At 43.7% G+C, this 22865-nt stretch overlaps 1 protein-coding gene across 8 annotated transcripts in view; it reads left to right on the top strand.

The window, feature by feature from the left end:
• mypn (myopalladin) overlaps nucleotides 1–22865 on the top strand; it is a 309016-nt gene that overhangs the window by 282379 nt on the left and 3772 nt on the right. For all 8 annotated transcript variants that reach the window (XM_043712278.1, XM_043712277.1, XM_043712280.1 and 5 more), the window contains 4 exons: nucleotides 5963–6086; nucleotides 12225–12432; nucleotides 20705–20870; nucleotides 21941–22074. In XM_043712278.1, the coding sequence (XP_043568213.1) occupies nucleotides 5963–6086; nucleotides 12225–12432; nucleotides 20705–20870; nucleotides 21941–22074 (632 nt within the window). The remainder of the gene's footprint in view (nucleotides 1–5962; nucleotides 6087–12224; nucleotides 12433–20704; nucleotides 20871–21940; nucleotides 22075–22865) is intronic.

A 22865-nucleotide genomic window follows, 5' to 3' on the forward strand; every position in this document is an offset into this window, starting at 1 on the left:
TCCAATTTCTCATCAGTGTTCCAGCTGTTCTCCCAGGTACAAGATCTCCTGAAGGTTCTTCCATTAGCCTTAGACTCAGTGAACATCCAAGTTTTTTTATGGACCTCATAACACTGGATTTCACAGCTCCAACACAGGCTTCTCCATGACTCCTGTCAAGAATAACCCACTGCTATGCTTTCATATTGCAACCAATTTACTTCCAGAACTCCAATTGCACCAAAGTTTAACCACATTTTATTCAGGGAATTTACAGCAGCACTTACAGAACACTTAAGTGAGTCAGGTCCCTAGCCAAGCTGTTCCAGTACAACTACTCAACAACATGGAAAATTGACAGTTATGTGTGATACACAAAATGCAGGACAAATCCAACTTGGACAAAAACCGCCTTATCAGTCCACTCTCAATCTATCAGTGAAGTGATGGAAGGGGTTGTTGACAGTGCTGTCAAGCTCCACAGCAAAACCTGCTTGCTGACATAGTTTGAGTTCCACCAGAGTCATTCAGCTCACAACTGCATTGCAGTCTTGGTCTGGCATTTCTGCTGATGACTGTACAGTGTTCAACATTATTCACAAGTGTTCAGATTTGAAGCATCACATGTCCACATTTAGCAAAACGTTCACTATGTCCAGGTTTGAGTTGATAAGTGGCAAGTACCATCTGCAATACACAGGTGCCAAGCAATGATCAACCTGAACTAGAGCGAATCTAATTATTGCCCTTGACTTTCAATGACATTCCCAATGCTGAATCCTCCACAATCCACATTCTGTAAATTATCATTGACCATATAGATAATGTAGTAGGACAGACACTGAGGATTCTGTGCAAGTACTCACCTCCCATCTCCCCAATGCCTGTTCACCATTTACGAGGCAGACATCTGGAGTGATAGAATGATCTCAATTTTCCTGGATGAGTACAGCTCCAAAAGTACTCAAGAGGCTTGACACCACAAAATCATAGAGATGTAGAGCATGGAAACAGACCCTTTGGTCCAACCCATCCATGCCGATCAGATATCCCAACCAATCTAGTCCCACCTGTCATCACCCAGCCCATATCCCTCCATACCTTTCCTATTCATATACCCATCCCAATGCCTTTTAAATGTTGCAATCATACCAGCCTCCTCCACTTCCTTTGGCAGCTCATTCCATACACACACCACCCTCTGTGTGAAAAAGTCGCTCCTTAGGTCTCTTTTATATCTTTGCCCTCTCACCCTAAACATATGTCCTCTACTTCTGGACTCCCCACTCCAGGGAAAAGACTTTGTCTATTTACCCTATCCATGCCCCTCATAATTTTATAAACCTCTATAAGTTCACCTCTCAGCCTCTGATGCTCCAGGGAAAACAGCCCCAGCCTGTTCAGATCCTCCAACCCTGGCAACATCCTTGTAAATCTTTTCTGAACCCTTTCAAGTTTACTGGCTGCTCCCTTAGAGATTTCACAGAGAGAACTCGAAACAATCTCAATAAGCACCACTCATTACCATGGCAATGTGACAAACACTTGTTCCCAAGTAGTTATGTTAATGAACTATCTTAAATCTGCAGTTTTCTGACATTCTGGCAAACCAAATGAATAAGTTATCCTTGACTGGTTTAACTGCAGGCATCATGTCTCCAGTTTCTTTGTTTCAGTTACGAACTTTGGTCAAATCAGTGAAGAGAAAGTGAGGTCTGCAGATGCTGGAGATCAGAGCTGAAAATGTGTTGCTGGAAAAGCGCAGCAGGTCAGGCAGCATCCAGGGAACAGGAGAATCTCCTGTTCCCTGGATGCTGCCTGACCTGCTGCGCTTTTCCAGCAACACATTTTCAGCACAAATCAGTGAAGCCATTTGGCACAACAATTCCACACCGATCCTCCAAAGAGTAAATCACCCAACATTGAATTCAACAACTTCAGATAATTTTATTTCATTTATTTTATTTATCATTATTTTTTCACTGTTCTGTCTTATTTCTTGATGGTCTCTCTTTCTCTCGCTCCCCACTCTCTCATCACCTTTTTCCTCTCCTCTTCCCTCTTTGCTACCCTTCTCCCCTGTTTTCCATTTTGCCTCTGCTTCTCCCCCTCCATCCCCCACATATTTTGTCCCATAGCACTGGCTTCAGCCTTGGTCATTCACAGCTCCTAATCTCCCTATCTCTCTAAGCACTGTTAGTATCACCTCTTTATTGCTACCTTTGCTTCTGCAGCCATGACTCACCTTCTCTCAGCCTCATATAAATACCTCCCTATTTCTCCCCTTTTTTTAGCTTTGACAAAGGGTCAGTTAGACTCAACATCAGCTCTTTTCTCTCCTTACAGATGCTGCCAGACCTGCTGAGATTTTCCAGCATTTTCTCTTTTGGTTTCAGTAAAACATCCAGACCCATTTCCCCTACTCTATATTTACCCTTGACTAATGCACTTAACCTACACATCCCTGAACACTACGGGCAATTTAGCATGACCGATTCAGCTAACCTGCACATCTTTGGATTGTGGGAGGAAACCGGAACACCCGGGGGAAACTCACGCAAACGCAAGGAGAATGTGCGAGCTCCACACAGATAGTCACCCAAGGCTGGGATCGAACCCGGGTCCCAACACTGTGAGGCAGCAGTGCTAACCGCTGAACTGCTGTGCACTTTATGCTAAAGGTCAAAATAAGATCTTTATTATTTTTGTTATTGAATCATTCCAACTACCTTGGGAGTAATATTATGGGTAAAATAACTATGTGGAGAAAGTGAGGACTGCAGATGCTGGAGATCAGAGCTGAAAATGTGTTGCTGGAAAAGTGCAGCAGGTCAGGCAGCATTCATGGAGGAAGGCAGCATCCTGAAGAAGGGCTTATGCCCGAAACGTCGATTCTCCTGCTCCTTGGATGCTGCCTGACCTGCTGCGCTTTTCCAGCAACACATTTTCAGCTAAAATAACTATGTACCTGCTTTCAAAAACTATTCTCATAGAATTTTGAAGCGTTTGTTTCTAGATCATTCAGATCAACTTTGGCTGAGAAGGTTAGGGTGAATCCAAAGAGATTCTTTAACTATATTAAAAGAAAATGGATAACTAGAGAGAGAATAGGGCTCCTCAAGGACCAAAGTTGCCATATTTGTATGGACTGCAGGAGATGGGCAAGGTCCTCAATGAATATTCCTCCTCTGTGTTTATCATACAGAAAACATGAAGACTTGGGAACTTGAGGAAGTTAGCAGTGATATCTTAGGGACACTCATTATCACAGTAGAGGAGGTGTTAGACGTATTGGAATGTATTAAGATAGATAAATCTCCTGGTGTTAACCAGATATATCCAAGAATCCTGTAAGAGGCTAGAGAAGAAATTGCTGGGGCCCTGGCTGATAGATTTGCATCATCATTAGCCATAGGTGAGGTCCCGAAAGACTGGAGGGTGGCGAATGTTGTGCCCTTATTCAAGAACAGCTGCAAAGAAAAACCTGGCAACCATAGACCAGTAAGCCTAACATCTGTAGTAGGTAAGTTACTTGAGAAGATTCTGAGGGATAACATAGTGGGTGGCACGGTGGCACAGCAGTTAGCACTGCTGCCTCACAGCACCAGAGACCCAGGTTCAATTCCCACCTCAGGCGACTGACTGTGTGGAGTTTGCACGTTCTCCCCGTGTCTGCGTGGGTTTCCTCCAGGTGCTCCGGTTTCCTCCCACAGTCCAAAGATGTACAAGTCAGGTGAATTGGCCATGCTAAATTGCCCGTAGTGTTAGGTGGAGGGGTAAATGTGGGGGTATGGGTGAGTTACGCTTCGGCAGATCGGCCCCCGAAGGGCCTGTTTCCACGCTGTAAGTAATCTAATTAACATAAGCATGCATTTGGAAAGACAGGAGGGTTGCTGAAGTCAGGGCGGTAGTCTATGTGGATTTCAGTAAGGCCTTTGATAAGGTTCCACATGGTAGGCTGCTCTGAAAGGTTAGATTGCAAGGAATCCACGGAGAAGCTGGCAAATTGGATACACAATTGGCTTGATGGTAGAAAGCAGAGGTTAGTAGTGGAAGGATGTTTGTCAGACTGGAGGCCTGTGACTTGTGTTGTGCCTCAGGGGTCAGTGCGGGGTCCATTGTTGTTTGTTATCTATAGTAATGACTTGGATGAGAATTTACAAGCTATGATTAGTAAGTTTTCAGATGACACTAAAATAGGCAGTATCATGAACAGTGAGGAACGTTCTCAGAATTTGCAGCAGGACCTTGATCAGCTGGGGACGTGGGCTGAGAAATGGTAATTGGAGTTTAATATAGATAACTGTGAGGTCTTGCATTTTGGAAAGTCAAATCAAGATAGGAGTGTCATGGTGAATGGTAGGGCCTTAAGGAGTGCAGTGGAACTTAGAGTTCAGACGCACAATTCTGACAGATAGTAGAGACACAGGTAGACAGGGCAGTGAAGAAGGCTTTTGGCACATTGGCCTCCATCATTCAGGGCATTGAGTATAGAAGTTGGGAAGTTATGTTGCAACTGTACAGGATGTTGGTGAGGCCACACTTGGGAACACTTGTGTTCAGTTTTGGTCACCTTACTATAGGAAGGATGTTTTTAAACTGGAAAGAGTGCAGAAATTTACAATGATGTTGCCTGGACTCAAGGGACTGAGTTATAGGGAGAGATCGGACAAGCTAGGACTTTTTTCTTTAGAGCAGAGAAGACTGGGGCCAGGGGGGCGCGGGGGTCTTGCAGAAGTGTATAAGGTCATGAAAAGCATGGATAGGGTGAATGCACTCATTCTTTATCCCAGGGTTGGGGAATCAAGGATTAGAGGGCACCAGTATAAGGTTAGATGGGAAAGAATAAAAGGGAACCAGAGGGTTAACTATTTTACACAGAGGGTGATATGCATGTGGAATGAGCTGCCAGTGGAAGTGGTTGAGGCGGGTATACTAACAACATTTAAAAGGTATTTGGACAAATACATGGATAGGAAAGATTTCGAAGGATATGGGCCAAGTGCAGGCAGATGGGGTTTGCGTGCATGGACGTTTTGCTGAAGGGCCTGTCTCTGTGCTGTAAGACTGTATCTATAACTCTTAGCTACATGTCGTCAAGTGTCTCTGTTTCTTACTGCCCTCAAGCCAGATTAAATGAAAAAAACTACCATCCCCATCTTACATCAAAACCTTGATCAATGTGCTGAATCTTACACATGAATATAAGGGATTCACAATTGAAGTGTAATTCTTCTGTCTTCAGTCATTTATCTCCAATATTTAAATATTTTGTTCCTATTAATGGAAGGATAAGCAGAGGACTCCAACGTAAGACGATTGGCAAAAGAAGTAATGTGTCACGAGGAATTATTCCTTTATGCAGCAAGTGGTTCGGATCTGAAATGTGGTCGGGTCAGATCAGGGTTTTCATAACAAAAATGGGTCATTATCTGAAGAGTGAAGAATTACAGGGCTTCAGGAAAAATGGCAAGAGAGTGGGGTCTAGGTGAATTGCGCTTGCAGAGAGCTGGCACTGATATGACAGGCTTTGTTATAATTCTGTTTTCGTTTCTTCTCCTCAATGTCTTTTTTTCCCACAAAAATTGCAGAATGCAACTTCTGAATCCTCCATAGACAAGCAGTTGATGCGATGTAAAAAAGATAAAAACAGTACCAACAACAAAAATGGATAGCTGGCTGGAATTAGAAACTGAGATTGATAGTTCAGAGAAAAAAATCAAATTGATGAAATAATGGTCCCTCGGTAAAAAGTAAAAATAGGTAATGCTTACAATAATTTAAGTTAGGAAATAAACTTCACACTGACCCAAGTCAAAAATAATGATATATAACTAAAGCTTTTCTTGGGACTAATGTTCACAGTGCATTATTTTTTATATTTGACAGCATATTTCACATCTTGCATTTTGCTGAGGCAGACATCAAATGAATAACATGTAATTGTCCACAATGATTTAATTTGTGATTTATTAAATGACAGGACAAGGTCACGTGTGTCCGAGGGAGAAGAACCTGTACAGGAGGGTTTCTTCTGTCCCCATTTTCTTCAGGCTCCTGGTGACATGATTGCCCATGAAGGTCAGATTTGCCGATTGGATTGCAAGGTACAGAGTACAAATTACAGCTCAGATCAGAATGACGCGTGTAACAAGACTGAACAACTCTTGCCTACAATGTATCATGGTATTGCTTTCTTCTGTTGTTTCACCTATTAGGAGTTAGAAACTTCAGGTATTTTACAAAGATGTTTGTTTCAATGAACAATCGACACTTGTTGTCAGGTCAAGTTCTCAAGGAAGAAGGATTTAACTCAATACAAACTAGCAGCAAATTAGTAATTATTTTTAAGATTAAGGGACTTGCATTTGAGCTTATTTTGCCTCTATTGTTCTTTGAGAAGTATTTCTTCGTATTCTTGTAAAATTCAGGAATATTTCTGTGACTGAAAGATTGATGTTGAGGAAGGAAAGTTCATAGATTCATGGAATCATAGGGTCATGCAGTAGAGAAGAAGCCCTTCAGCTCATCGAGTCTGAACTGCCAAAAAATATGCTACCTACACTAGTCCCACTTTCCTGCACTAGCCCCATAACCTTGAAGGTTCTGAAACTTCAAGTGCCCATCCAAATGCATTTTAAGGTTGTGAAGTTTCTTGCCTCACCTACCTTCTCAGGCAGTGTTCCAGTCCCCTACCACTCTCAGGGTGAACATTTCTTTCCCCAAACTCCCTCCAAACCTCCTGCCTTTCACTTTGGAAGTGTGCCCCCTTGCTGTTGACCTTTCAACCAAGAGGAACATCTGCTTTCTATTCACACTGCCCATGTCTCTCATAATCTCAAACACCTCAATCAGGTCCCCCTCAATCTTCACTGCCCGAACGGAAAACAGCCCGAGCTTAACCAGCCTCCTTTTAGAGCTGAAAAGTTCCAACCCAGGCAATATCATGGTGAATCTTCTCTGCAGCCCCTCCACCGGATGCAGAGGATTCCGATGTGAATTCTGTCAGAGCAGTAGTGATCCCAGTGCTGGACCAGATGAGCCTGCTGTGGCTCTTTGAGGAGGCCTTAAGGGATGTATGTTAAGCTGCAGTCAGGCTCACGCTACTGTGGGACAAGAGACAAAACCCAGGAGCTATCACTGCAAGGGAAGTGAGATTGGGTTGCCAGGGCCAGCCTGGCAGGTAAATAAAAATAAGATGGTGTTAATGGTGGAGAACTGAAATCAAACCAGGAACTCAGAGAAACTCAGCAGGTCTGGCAGCAACTGTGCAGAGAGAAAAAGAGTTAACATTTCAAGATCTTCTTTGGAAGTTTTTATTGTCTTCAAGTTCTTGAAGACTCTTCTTTGGAGCTGAAGAGGCCTGGCCATTGATACTGTTTTTGCTGTTGACAAAGGGACAGCAGAAATAAGTGGGACAGATGCTGAGGATCCCCAAACTGAAAGTCAGTAGGAATGCTAATGATAGAGCATACATAAAGATATGGAAGAGGTGGGTATGAATAGTAGAAAGTAGAGCTTAAAAATGTGTTGCTGGAAAAGCGCAGCAGGTCAGGCAGCATCAAAGGAGAAGGCATAAGCCCTTTTCCAGCAACACATTTTTAAGCTCTGATTTTCAGCATCTGCAGTCCTCACTTTCTCATAGTAGAAAGTAGGTCAACTCTGCTGGGGTATGTAATCAAAGTGAAAGGAAATGTCACGGTCTGAAGTTGTTGAATTCAATGTTGAGACCTGAAGGCTGTGAAATGCCTCAGCAGAAAATGAGCTGCTGCTCCTCCAGCTTATATTGGGCTTCCCTGGACTTCTGCAGCAAGCCTAGGGCAAAAACATAGAAAATAGGAGTAGAAATAGACCAAGTACCTTTGAGTCTTCCTTCTCATTCAATACGATCATGGCTAATCTCCCAACCTGTTCACATTTTTCCCCCAATATCCTTTGAGCCCTTTAGCTCCAAGTGCTACATCCAGCTCCTTCTGAAATATGCAGTGATTTGACCTCAACTGCATTCTGTGGTAGTGAATTCTGCAGGCTCACCAAGCCGAGAGTGATGAAATGTCACCCCACCTCAGTCCTAAATGGCATAACCAGTATCTCCAGACTGTGACCCAGGTTCCTGGACTCCCCTGCCATCAGGAACATCCTTCTCGTTTCTGCCCTGTCTCATTATAGGTTTCTGTGAGATTGCATCCCCCTCCCCATTCTTCTGAACTGTAGTGAATATAATGCTAACCAATTCAACTCTCCTCATACATCAATCCCACCACCTGGTAAACCTTCACTGCTGTCCCTCCATAGCCAGACCATCCATCCTCAGATATGGAGACCAAAACTGTAGATGATATTCTGAGTGTGGTCTCAGGCTGGCAGAGAAGGGATTTAGTGGATGGGAATAGTTTCAGCCTCTTTCCAAGGAAGAAGCTGGAGAGCCTCAGGACCATCCTGTTGGGGAATAGATGCATAGGTGGATTTCACATCGTGCTGAGGAGGAGGCTGCTCGGACCAGGAAACCAGAAATTACAAATGTAAAGCGTCAGAAAAATCATAAATGGAAGCAGGAAGAGCCTGGTCAAGGGGAGAAAGATAGTGTCACATAGGAAGAAATAAGGTCAGTGGAGCAGGTACAGGCTGAAAGATAATTGGGTGGACTAGGGAGGTCCTGATTGTGTATTTTGGGAAGAAGGTAAGAGTGGGCTGTGTGAGACTGGGGTACTGTGAGGTGGGAAGCTGGGGTGGACTCCGAAGGAGATAAGGTCAGTGATAATCCTGGAAACAACAGATTGATGTTTGCTGAAGGAGCCATTATCCAGGGAAATCCAGTCAAGCTGCCAACTAAGTGAAATTGGGATGGAGTTGGTGAAGGCAGGTGATGTATTCCATGCGTGTGTCTGTGTGGTCTTTGCTGACAGAGTTCTGCATTAGACGAATACCTGACTCTACTCCTATGGGCTGCTAAGGAGGCCCCCAAGGTTCATTAGGCAGCCTCCCCAAGCTGCGAAGCACCTACCAGCTGTGGGTGGGAGGAGCAGCCCCTATCTTCCTCTCCAGCTTCATGCAATGATGGTGGAAAGGCAACAGCAGCCCCATCCACCCACCAATACCTCACCTACTACCCCACTCCTGCAGGTCCAATAAAACCCAGTCCAATAATATCCACTGCACTTTAGTGCAGCAGTGATCACCACATCAACTCGAATCTTGGAACCAGAATGTTTGTGACATGACTTTTCTCATTGCTGAGCTCTTCTGTTTGGTCCATTGCAAATCAGTGGAATATTAACAAGGTAAAGAGATGCTCTGACACTCCTCACGTGGTTTCAGATCTTGACCAGCAGAAAAGGGAAATGACCAACAGCAGATAGCATCAAAGCTGTAATTCGTGACTTCTTTGCTTTAGTCAGAAATTGAATTGTTGAAATTGTACAGTTGGAATTGGCAGCCACAGAATAAAGAGTGCACTTTCTAGTATCTCATGACAAATTGTCTCAGCTATTTGTGAAACGCTGTGTATGGGTACTGTGAAGAGAGTACAGTGTATTAATATGAAATTGCTGAATGGTGTTCTCATGATACTTTATATGTTTATATGAGAGGTTTGATTTTAAGGAGATGGTAAATCAAAGGCTCTCTTATGTGCAACATTTATTGAAAATATGCTTTTTGAGATGCTGTGTTAGAAGTACACAAGCAGAAAATTTATTCTGTTTTATCATCAAGCACACGATTGCACTTATTTTTGAAATGACAGTAACAAAAAGCATCTAAAATTAGCAGTTTGAAATAACGACAGACAATCATGGTGATACCTAGTACCTAAAAAGAGAAAAGATGTTCTGGCAAAAAAAATCTGTAGTCAGATGATAAATTAATCATTCCCTTTGTCATTTTTTTTTGTGCTATATATTTCCAAAACTTCAAAGAAGTTTCTGATGTTCATGGTCTAACTTGTTCTAAAATTACGTGTTAAAAAAAACTTATGACTACTATCCTAGCCTAAGGAAAGGCATGCTTTGCGTTGTTTTGCAGATTGTTCAAGTGAGGATTACCCTTGGAGATTATTACTAACATACATTCTGATAATGCAATGTGCTGAGAACTGCAGACTAGCTGACAAACAGTGACTCGGCAAAGGATAGCATCACAATTTCTAGGCATTAGAATTTCAGGGCTTTGAATAAAAGCATAAATAAAGGTTCTTTTGCAGCTTACAAACTGATTTAGTAGGTCCATCTATAATAAGAAAAGAGAAATAATTAACTCATCTGGTGACTGGCTCTTTTCTCTCTGCAGGTGCTGAGTGTTGCTATCAATTTCTGTCATTTCGAACAGCAAAAGTCCTTTTACTTCTTATTTTTACAGCAATAGGATGGATCTTGAGTCATCTTCTCACTTGAGAAGATACTGAAGATAAATAAAACTTGGTCAGATCGAGGGCCACGGGATCCACTTATGAGGTTGGGGCCACAGTTGTACGTTGCCCATGTCTCATTCTTACGTTACATGTACTAGCGTAAATACTGGCTCATCAGGTACAAATATCCTGCTGAAGATAAAAAGCCTTCAGGATTGTGAGGACAAGACAATGAGGGAAGAATTACAATCAGAGACGTTTCACAGGCCCGAATTTGATTAAGCACAGGATTGTGAGGCAGCTGAGTATAGGAACGGACAAAGAAATTGAGAGATTTGAAAAGAAGTTTAACGTTTTAAAATCAAGATATTGCTTGGCCGGGACTCAGTGTAGGTCAGCAAGCATTGGGGTTACAAGTGAGCAGAGGATACTGTAGAGTACATAGGAACTGGAGTGGCCATTCAGCCCCTCAAGCCTGCTCCATCTTTCAATGAGGTCATGGCTGATCATGGCCTAATCTTATATACCTGAGTTTGATTCATATCCCTTACATTTTTGTTAAGCGAAGGTATTATCTATCTCAGTTTACAGAGTGTAGAATATTGGGGCAGGGCCAGGCATATGTTGGAATAGTTGACTGTGAAGTAACAAAGGTATAAGTTAGGGGTCAACTGCGAAGGGGAATGTTACTGAGGGGCAGGAAATCATTTTTAATGATGCATATATCTGGTCAGAAACTCATCTCAGGAGATCAAATATAACACAAAGGTCACAAAAAATGTTTGGTTTAGCCATAGTGAGTTGCCAGAGAAAAGGATGGAGTAAGAGTTCAGAGTTTGGAGTGTGGAACCCACACCAACACTTTAGTGGGGGCCATTCTGCTCAGTTAGTACTGGATGTTGAACAGTCTGATTTCCTAGCAACAATGGAGTTGAGCTCAGAGTCCTCAGCAGTATGTGAACAATAATGCTGTGCTTTCACATGATCATCGAGGGGAAAAAATAGGTGAGGAATGGGAAGGATCCACAGCAGGGTATTGGAAGGGAAGGTCAACTCTCAGTCTCAGTGACAAAGAAGTCCATGGGTGGCTCAGTGGTCAGTACTGCTGCCTCACGGCACCAGGGTCCCAGGTTCGATTCCAGACTCGGGTCACTGTTTGTGTGGAGTTTGCACGTTCTCCCTGTGTCTGTGTGAATTTCCTCTGGGTGCTTTGGTTTCCTCCTACAGTCCAAAACTGTGCGGGTTTGGTGGATTGTCATGAGAAATTGCTCATAGTATCTAAGGCTTTGCAGGTTAGGTGGGTTAGCCATGGGAAATGCAGGGATAGGGTGAGGGGGTGGATCTGGGTGGAATGCTTTTCAGAAGGTCAGTGTGGACTTGATAGGTTGAATGGTCTGCTTCCACACTGTAAGGATTTTATGATTTTACCAACTCTTCAGACTTGTTGTTGATCAGAATGGAGGAGATAAGGGAAAGGTTTTAACCTGAAGGTTTGTAGTTCATAAATCTGCATTCCATTGTGTTTGGGAATACTGAGCAGTTTTAACAGAAAAGAACAGGACCATGTATTGCTACAAATGATCCAGCCAGATCGAAACTAGTTGGCTGCTATATCCCTTCAAGGATATCCATGTTCCTTGGTTTCAGGGGGGAAGAGATGATTGTAGTGTCTCAGGGGCTTCATTTAGATACTCCCAAACATAGCAGTGTGTTTCAGCTGGTCCCACTTGGTGAGTGTGAGATCCTCATGTAGTCCCCAGGATTCACTTGTGTATCACAAGGATATTGATTTGAAAATCTGTAGTTTGTCAGAATGAGTGAGTTTTCATGAACTTCACAAAGCACTTCATTATTTAAGAGATTTGCCTTTTATTAAACACATCCCCTTTTTTTGCAGGTGAGTGGGCTGCCAAATCCTGATCTCATGTGGCTGCTGAATGGTAAACCCATCTTGCCAGATGCTACGCATAAGATGCTCGTGCGGGAGAATGGAATTCACTCCCTTTTGATTGATCACCTCACAGCTGGAGATACAGGGATTTACACATGCATTGCGACAAACAAAGCAGGACAGAGTTCCTTTAGCTTGGAGCTGTCTGTTGTAGGTAAAGTATAATTTATACATTTACAAGTGATCTGTTATTTTCAGATAAACCAGATCATTTGGTAATGATGCTCAGTCCCTTGGCGCTACTGCGGGAGGAAGAAATTGGATTTCCCCCTTGGCTGCAGCACGGCTAGTCAACGCTTGCTGTCTTCCAATTGAGGGCACCTTTCAGGACAGCCTCCAGAAGCTCTGGAGAGCACCTCTGAGGATTGTACAGTTTCAGCAGCAAGGCGTGTGGAGCTAACAAGGTTTGTGCTTCATGAAGCAGATCCCACCATGCCTCCACAAACTTGCTGACCTATTGAAATGTCCTGAAATCCTCTACACATCCAGAATTCAAGTTGCACAAATCGAAAATGGTTATGGTGCTGCAGTGGAAACTGTTGAGATTACCCATCATGGTGGGGTGAAGTGCATTGGTGGTGGCGATAACCTGTGCCCAGTTGGAAGGAATGGGCTCCAAGCTCAGCAGAAATGTCTGTGGATTTCTCCTTGCTGTTTGGAGGACGGGCTTTCTGGTAGACTGTCCAAACATTATCCTTCTTCTGTAGCCTGGCTCATCAAAGTCTCATCTGAGTCCTTGCTGAAGAGTTTATGGGAACCTCACCCTCTGGTGAACTGGGAGCTGTGCTGTCCTTGCTTTCTGCCTGGGGTCTGACCAAATAGAGATTCCCCCTCCCTCTATCCCAATCACTTCATTCTCTGAGTAGGTGGTTACAGCTGTAAGACTGAGTGCTCACCTCATCTTTACTGTCATCATCACCTTTCTGCACTGACTGGAAAGTTCTTTATTATCTGAAATGAAGGATTCAAATGTTGGGTTGTGATGAAGAGAGAAAAATGTAAGAAATGTGTAAAGTCAGAAGAGATTACAGGAGGTTGGACTGGATATACAAGAACACGGAGCAGAAGTGGATACTGCAGATGCTGGAGATTGGAGTCAAGATGAGAGTGGTGCTGGAAAAGCACAGCAGGTCAGGCAGCATCCAAGGAGCAGGAAAATCGACATTTCGGGCAAAAGCCCTTCATCTAGAGAATCCCTGATGAAGGTCTTTTGCCCAAAATGTTGATTTTCCTGCTCCTCGGATGCTGCCTGACCTGCTGTGCTTTTCCAGCACCACTCTCATCTTGACTGATACAGGAACACAGTGGCCCATAACCTCCGTGATGGCTCTTCCCATGATAACCAGCAGTGTCTAAAACATTGCAAACATGTTTGTCCTTCTCCAGTTCTTTCCTGTCCCAAAGTTCCCACTTAACATCGACTCACTCAACACTGTTTCGCTTTAACATTATTAAAAGTATACATCCATTTAACATTGCCAGTTGAACTGTTATCTACAGTTTGCGGCCTGTCTGCTCACATGACCTATGCCCAGCACTTCCACTCTCACCTTCCATCTCTCTTCCCCCACTGCTGCCATTGGCTCCCAGCCTTGCCTCTGATCTTTTTCACTCTCTGCCCTTGTCCTCTCGGTCGTCTTTTCTGCATTGCTGGCTTCTGTACTAGCTCCTGTCTTGGCCTCCATCTAGTGGCAGTTGTTGGTTGGTGCAGGCAGTCCTGGGACTTCAGCAGAAAGCTGCAGGAACTGACATCTGCCATTAGATGGAGTCTAGTCACCCTAAACACACTGTGTAGTGACTGTACAGTTTAATTGGAAAGCAGAATTTTATTTTCAAATTAGTGATACATTTTAATTTGCAAGTTATTTCAGCTAGGCATGCACACGTACATGCATGCTGTTGCCTCACAGTGCCAGGGACCTGGGTTTGAGTCCAACCTTGGGCGACTGTCAGTGTGGAGTTTGCACATTCTCCCCGTGCCTGCATGGGTTTCCTCCGGGTGCACCGGTTTCCTCCCACAGTCCAAAGATGTGCCAGTTGAATGGGTTGGCAATGCTAAATTGCCCATCATATTCAGGGATGTGTAGGCTCGGTGGATTAGCCATGGGAAATGCAGGGTTACAGGGATATGATAAGGGGTTGGATCTGGGTGGAATGTTCTTCGAAGTTTGGACTTGATGTGCTGAAAGACCTGCTTCCATACTGTAGGGATACTATGAACTAATAGGACTGCTGGCATTCGGGGCAGTTCAAAGTACATTCATAGGCTGATCTCAGGAATGAAGGGGGTGTCTTCACAGAATTGTGAAACAGGTTAGGCTTTCAATCATTTGAGCTCAGAAGAATGAGGAGTGATCTTATTGAAATATACAAGACTCTGAAGGTGACTGACAGAGTTGATGTTATGAAGATATTTCCACTAGTGAGAAAATCTTGAACTAGCAGACTTATTTAAAATTGATGAGTAAAATAATTTTTTTCTCTCAGTGAGTAATGAATTTATGTGTAGGCTGGATCACAGCAAGTATTTAAAGTGTACATATATTTTTGAAATGTGTAGTTGAGGGCTATGAGGAGCTGACACGGAAGAGGAGTTGAGGCCTGGGTCAGATCTGCCATGATCTCCATAAGTGACTGGGCAGGTGAGCAGGGCTGAATGGCCTACTTCTGTTCCTACTTAGCATGTTCCCCAGGCCCCTCTAATCCAGAAATGATTGCCTTCTATCATCTGGAACCCAAACTCGCAATAGAGGCAGACACCGTATTGATGGGCAATGCTGCATCAATGATTGAAACCTCTGTCTTCAAGGCCTACTCTGTAGCTTGCCTAGTTACCACTCACTTCATAATATTGTGTACATTCCTAATACCTTGTCAAGCTTAAACAGACGTTATCGGAGTACAATTCCACACACACAGTCTGAAGACTCTGTGAATTTCCTGTGTAATTAATCAGTGTATTATCTAACTCCAGCAAGAAACAAATCGCATGGGTCCTACATGAGCTGCCCACTCCTCATGCTCTACTCTTCACCTCGCTACTCTTCTTCTACTCCACCCTACTCCCGTCAGTTTCTCTCAGTGTCTCATCAGGTTTTACTTCACGTTGGAGATCAGAGTCAAAACATGTGGTGCTGGAAAAGCACAGCCGGTCAGGCAACATCTGAAGAACAGGAGAGTTAAAGTTTCAGTCTTCATCAGGAATGGCTACGTTCCTTGATGTTCGATAAAATGGAGAATAAACGTTTGTTGAGTGTGTGGGTTCTTCTGAGCAGAGGTCCTTTGCAGGTCTGGGAGTGTGTGACCCTAAACTGGGGCAGAGCTGACTGCAGGGAGAGTAGGTAGCGGTGAGGCTGCGAGAGTGGAAGATCCAGAGGGAGAACCATTTCTGAAGGTTTCGTATTTGTAGTGTGTACTGGTTGTCCTGTTCAGGTCCAAACTGGGTTGGTCTGAATGTGGCCTGGAGTCCATGTGGGATCAGATGGTTCCATAGGCAGGCACTGAGGAAGGAGATGCGGCTGTGGCAGTGAGTCTGCTTCAGGATGTGGCTGAAGAGCTTCAGGGCAGAGGAGATGACCTGGGGGGGTGCAATGAGAGAGAGGGACTCAGTGAGATCCTTGTAGAGAGAGGAGGAAAACTTCTTCAAGACAGGCATCCTTGAAATCAACTAGGAGAAAGTGAGGATAGTAGATGCTGGAGATCCGAGTCAAAAAGTGTGGCACTGGAAAAGCACAGCCGAGGAACGGGAGAATCAATGTTTCAAGCGTAAGCTCTTCATCATGGCTGATATTAACACGCAACCAGTTTACACATACACTCCATTTACCTGCCTTTGTTCTACATCCCTTGTCACCTGTATCTCAAATATTAATCTGATATTACACATGTACTGAGATAGAGTGAAAAGTGCTGTTTTGGGTGCTATACAGGCAGACCTTATAGACTGCATCAGCGGAGCAGAACAGAGTGCAGAATACAGTGTTACGCCACAGAGCATGTGCAGGAAGAGAGAGAGGTCAGAATTAGCATTTGAGAGGTCCATTTAAAAGTCTGATAACAGCAGAGGAGAAGCTACTTGTGAATATATTCATATGTGTATTCAAACTTTTATATCATCTGTCTGACAGAAGAGGGTGGAAGAGAGTATAACGGGTTTGGGAGGGGTCTTTGATTATGTCAGTTGCTTTTCCAAAGCAGTAGGAAATGTAGACGAAGTCAATGGTTGGGAAGCTGGTTTGTGTGATGGACTGCGCTGTGCTCACAACTCTCTGTAGTTTCTTGTGGTCTCAGGAAGAGCAGTGGTGATACATCCGGATAGGATGCTTTCTATGGTGCATCTATAAAAATTGGTAAGAGTCATTGTGGACATGCCGAATTTGCTTAGCCCCCTGAGGAAGAAGAGACGTTGTTGTGCTTTCTTGACCGTCATGCTGACGTGTGTAGACCATGACCGATTGTTGGTGATCATCACTCCCAGGAACTTGTTTCTCTGGACCATCTCCACCTCATCACCATTGATGCAAACAGGGACGTGCCCTTCAGTCCCCTTCCTGAGGTCAATGACCAACTCGTTTATTTTGCTGATGTTGATGGAGAGACTATTGTCTTTACCCCATGCCACTAAGAATTCTGTATTCTGTCTCATCAGCAAACCTGTAAATGGAGTTGGACTGGAATTTGTCCACACATATAAGAAGTACAGTAAGGGGCTGAGTACGCCGCCTTGCAGGGCATCGGTGTTGAGGATGATGGTGGAGGAGGAGGTGTTATTGCCTGTCCTTACTGACTGTGATCTATGGGTCAGGGAGTTGAGAATCTAGTTACATAGAGGGGAGCCAAGACCTAGATCTTGTAATTTAGAAATGAATATATTTGGAATTATGGTGTTGAAGGGGAACTGTAACTAATAAGTAGGAGCCTGACATAGATATCCTTGTTATCACGATTTTCCAGGGATGAGTGTAGGGCCAGGAAGATGGCATCTGCTGTGGACCTGTTATACCAGTATTGCAAAGGATCAAGGCAATTTGGTAGGTGGAGTTGATATGAGCCTTGACTAACTTCATAATTACGGAGGTCAGAGCCAGTGTTGGTAGTCATTGAGGCACACTGCATGATTTTTCTTTGGCATTGGGATGATGGTGGTCTTCTTGAAGCAGGTGAAGACTTCAGGTCAAGGCAAGGAGAGGTTAATGATGTCTGTCAATACTCCTGCTGCTGGTCTGCACAGGATCTGACTGCACAGCGGGCGACTGTATCCAAATGGCTTTCCTTGGGTTCTCTCTCAAGAAGACTGATGCAACCTCAACATGACTTTCCAACATCTATACATCAAGGACTGAATCACGAAGGCAAGCATGCCAAATACCTTTTTTAACCACCCTTTCGCAAACTGCAAAGAATTATGTACCTGAACCTCTTGATCCCTCTGTTCTACAACACTACCCAGGGCCCTATCATTAATTGTATAAGCCTTGTTTGTTGTACCAAAATGCAATACCTCACATTTATCCAGATTGAACTCCATCTGCAATTTTTCAGCCCATTGACCCATTTGATCAAGATCCATTTATACGCCTCGAAAATCTTCTGGTATGCCAACAATTTTGGTGTCGACCACAAGCTTCCTAATGATGCCTTCTAAGTTTTCATCTACATCATTTATATAAATGACAGACAAAAGAGGACCCAGAACCGATCTCTGTGGAACACCACAGGTGACAGGCCTCCGGTCTGAAAGGCAACCATCCCCCACCAATCTGTGTCTCCTGCCATTAAGCCAATTGTGTACCTAATTGGCAAGCTCACCCTGAATCCCATGTGACCTAACTTTTTAATTAGTCTAACATGAGGAACCTTGTCGAAGGCTTTACTAAAGTTCCAGTAAACAACATCTACTGTTCTACCCTTATCAACCTTTTTGGTAAGTTCCTCATTGGTGAGGCATCTTCTGGAGTTCTGGTCACCCAGTTATAAGAAGGATATTATTAAGCTGGAGAAGGTTCAGAAGGGATTTCCCAGGATCTTGCTGGGTATGGAAGGTTTGAGTTATATAGAAAGGCTGGATAGGCTGGGACTTTTTTCACTGGAGTGTAGGAGGCTGAGAGGTGACCTTATAGAAGTTTATAAAATAATGAGGGGTAAAGATAGAGTTAATAGTGGTTGTCTTTCTCCGAGGATGGAGAATTTCAAGGCTACGGGGTACAATTTTAAGATGAGAGGAGAGAAATTTTAAAATCACACGAAGGGCAATGTTTTTACGGTGAGGGTGGTTCATGTGTGGAATGAACTTCCTGAGGAAGTGGTGGATATGGGTACGAATACAATGTTTGAGAAACATTTGGATAAGTATATGAATAGGAAATGGAGGTCTATGGGCCAGGAGCAGGCAGATGGGACTAGTTTAGTTTGGGATTATGTTCGGCATAGACTGGTTGAGACTGAATGGTCTGTTTCCGCATAGTAGGACTGTAATGGTGACAGTGGGTGCAGGGGCATCTGAGGCTGTTGGGACAGATGATATTGTTTCACTGACCTTCTGTTCAAGGCGACTGTAGAATGCATTGAGCTTGTGGAGGGGTGTGCTGTTGCCTGCAATTCTGTTCAGCTTCACTTTGTAGCCCTTTATGTTGCGTACGCCTTGCCACAAATGGCAGGTGTCCATATGGTTGATCTGGGTCTCGAGCAGAATTTGATATTGACTCTTGGCATCTCTGATGGCCTTATGAAGGTCATACCTGGATTTCCTCTATGGATCAGAGTTGCACGACTTGTACTCCTCAGACCCGGACTTCAGTAGGGAGTGGATACCCCATTTTGTCCATGGTTTTCAGTTGAGGAACATTGAGATTAACTTCTTCAGCATTTACTAATGAAGTCTATAACAATAGTGGCATACTCATCTCGGTTGGCCTCAAAGTTCTTGGATATGGACCAGCTCACCAATTCTAGGCAGTGCAGTAGAAGCCCTTCTGCTGTCTCAGATCAACACTGCACTACATCCGTACTGGGTCCTCATGCTTCTGTTTCTGCTTGTAAGCCAGGAGGAGTACAGCATTGTGATCTGATTTTCCAAAATGCAGATGGGGGATCTCAGAGTGGAAATGTGAACTTGGCCCAGCATCCACAGAGGAGGTCATTCAAGATTTCTGATTTTTTTTTGCATGAAAAGGGGTTACCTGATTTCATTCCTGAATGGTCTACCTCTATTTATACAATAATTGTTCCCAACCAGAGGAAATAACTCAAATCCAAACACAGTGAATACTGGAATCAAAACAGAGCATGGTGAAAACACTCAGCATGTCTGGCAGCATCAATGGAGAGAGAATCATGATTAATCTTAACTGAACTCTGACAAAACCACATTGACCTGGATTTCCATGCCTCCAATCATGTCGCAACAGAAGCAGCAGAAATCAAAGTGGGCAAGACGTGATTCCAAGAATTCCTGCTCTATCATCTTAGTAGTAACATTTAGAGGTGTGGGATAGGGAGCAAGCCATGAACCCACCCAAATGTAAGTGGGTGTGCATTTTCCTGTCCTCATACTTTCAATAGCTTCATTAGAGTCCAACACTGACTTCCTCGTTGACACTGGATTCCTCCCAGCAACCCTTCCCTGTTAAATGTTAACGTACTACATACAAAACCTCCTTTTTGGAGTTCACATAATATTTAAGTACAAATGATGTTTTCTTTTGAATGTGAACGTTGGTTTGGGTCAAGCTACTCTGTTCTGTCCATCTCATAAAGGCTTTCACAAGACTTTGTGAACTGCAGGAGACTTGACAAGTTTTATCCAAAATTTTAATGAATATGGATTTTATTGATGCATTGTGAAAAAACAGGGTGAATGTCAATCTAAACATATGCTCTATTATTTTGTATTTGATATCCCACTCACATACATGAGAACAGATTCCACAAAATTCTTGAGTTTAGAATATTCCTAAATGCTACATTGCAATACCATAAATCCACTTCTTCCCAGCTGGAGAAAAAAAACACTGGTCAATCCCTATGTTATCCTGTTTGAACAAGAAGATTGCTTTCCCCCCTTGTATATTTATGCACTGCTTATTGCCAGTTGTTTTTCTTTCCTTGGTGTTGCATGTTTCTTGAAAAGTTCATCCATTATTTCTTTCAATTGAACAAATTGTCAGTTTTTCATTTCAGAAGAAAAGTGATAGTACCTCTATCCCCAAGCATTCCTCCTGTTACTGAGCTGCAGCCCATTTCCATTAGTTTAAAACATCTGAAGAACTCCTAACCTGTCTCCATGCGAGAAAGGAGGTAGCATTCAGTGTCTGTGCAGCAAAAACAGGGCAAGAGAACACCACGTAAAACTGACAGACAGATCACATCTAATGTTCTAAAATATTTGCTTTTTCTTCTGTTTCCATTTGTTTGGTTTGATTTTACAGCAAAAGAAATTACAAAGGCCCCTGTATTTATCGAGAAACTGCGGAACACAGGAGTGCCGGAAGGTCACCCAGTCAGAATAGAGTGCAGAGTGGTAGGCATGCCACCTCCCATGATCTTCTGGAAGAAAGACAATGAGACCATCTCTCCCTACAGGGACAGGATAAGGTGTGTCCAGGCTATGGTGTATAGTATGAAATAGCTACTGTTAATGTGATAGTGGCCTGGTAGACAAAGTGACTCTATAGGGGTGGCAAGATGGCAGTACCAGGGACCTGGGTTCGATTCCACCCTCAGGTGACTATCTGTGTGGAATTTGCACATTCTCTCTGTGGCTGTGTGGGTTTCCTCCCACAGTCCAAAGATTGCAGTTGGAGTGGTCATGCTAAATTGCTCATAATGTCCAGGATATGTAGGCTAGCTGGACTAACCGTGGTAAATGTGGGGTTATAGAAATAGGTGGGTCTGGGTGATTTCACTCTATGGAGGCTCAGGGCAGACAGATGGGCCGAATGGCATTGATCTATACCGTATGATTTTACAATGCTCCCATATTTGACAGGAGTGCATCTTCGAAATTTGGACATGTAGCATTTAATTACATTGCCGTTTTGCTTGCATCTGAATTTCTGATACGCTGTCAGTGGTCAAGTTGCCGAAGGCATTTTTACACCTGAAATTGCTGATCATGCAAGCAAATCCTTGCTAATAGTGCTCTCTGGAGCATTCTCACTATGTAACAATTGCAGTGATGATGTGAACCTCTGTCTTTCAACATCTACATTTAGTGGATTTTAATAGCGTCCAGGAAGATCCGAGAAACCCCGAGCACTTTGGATCCCATGGAAACTCCAAAACTAAACTTGCCATTTACAGACGTAAGTCTATAGGATTGATGAAAAAAATACTGAGCTTCAGAGTGTACAATCATTACAAGATAGGATATCCTTGTATTACCCTAAACTAAACTAATCCCTTTCTAACCAGAGTACACTTGAGGCAGACACCTCAGCTTTGGATATATGAGTTGAAAAGCGATATTTAGGGCAAATTTAACTGTCTCTCTCTTTCATTTCGGTTTTTTATAAAGGGAGTGAATAAAAGTGATCTATTTCATTGATGATGTGTGTTATTGAACCTGAAAAACCTTGCCCCAGGATAATAGTACAAATTACCAATAGGTCTCCCAGTTTAGTTTTTACTGCTCTTAACTGAATTAATGGTACTTGTCTTACCAGCATACAGCAAGATGCCACGGGCTATGTCTGTCTCCTGATTCAGCCAACCAAGAAAGAAGATGCTGGATGGTACACCGTGTCAGCCAAAAATGAAGCAGGAATAGCATCTTGTACAGCCAGGCTGGATCTATATGGTTAGTCTGTATTTGAATGTTCGCTACCTAACAATTATTTGGATCTATTTTCAAAGACATTGCTTGGTGGACTCGGGCCAATAGTGACCCTAAATGGTGGAGTTTAACCCTACCAACAATTAAGCTGATCTCTGTCTGGATGCAAACTTGTGAAAGATCTACCAGACTCATGTGATGCATGAGGAATTGTGAGGGGTGGAAGTGGTTGTGGGAGTGGCCATGATGGGGGCGGAAGTGACATCATCAATCAGCGTGGGGGTGGCAGCGCATCTCGTCCACATCCCGCACCTCCGCCCTCAGACCCCACCCCTCCAACTGTAACAAGGACAGAACGCCCCTGGTGCTCACCTTCCACCCTACCAACCTTCGCATAAACCAAATCATCCGCCGACATTTCTGCCACCTCCAAAAAGACCCCACCACCAGAGATCTATTTCCCTCCCCACCCCTTTCCGCCTTCCACAAAGACCATTCCCTCCGTGACTACCTGGTCAGGTCCACGCCTCCCTACAACCCACCCTCCCATCGTGGCACTTTCCTCTGCCACTGCAGGAAGTGTAAAACCTGTGCCCACACCTCCTCCTTCACCTCTATCCAAGGCCCTAAAGGAGCCTTCCCCATCCATCAAAGTTTTACTTGCACATCCACCAATATCATTTATTGTATCCGTTGCTCCCGATGTGGTCTCCTTTACATTGGGGAGACTGGGCACCTCCTAGCAGAGCGCTCTAGGGAACATCTCCGGGACACCCGTACCAATCAACCACACCGCCCTGTGGCCCAACATTTAA

The sequence above is a fragment of the Chiloscyllium plagiosum genome, chromosome 22 (assembly GCF_004010195.1).
Source record: "Chiloscyllium plagiosum isolate BGI_BamShark_2017 chromosome 22, ASM401019v2, whole genome shotgun sequence".
Classification (NCBI taxonomy): Eukaryota; Metazoa; Chordata; class Chondrichthyes; order Orectolobiformes; family Hemiscylliidae; genus Chiloscyllium; species Chiloscyllium plagiosum.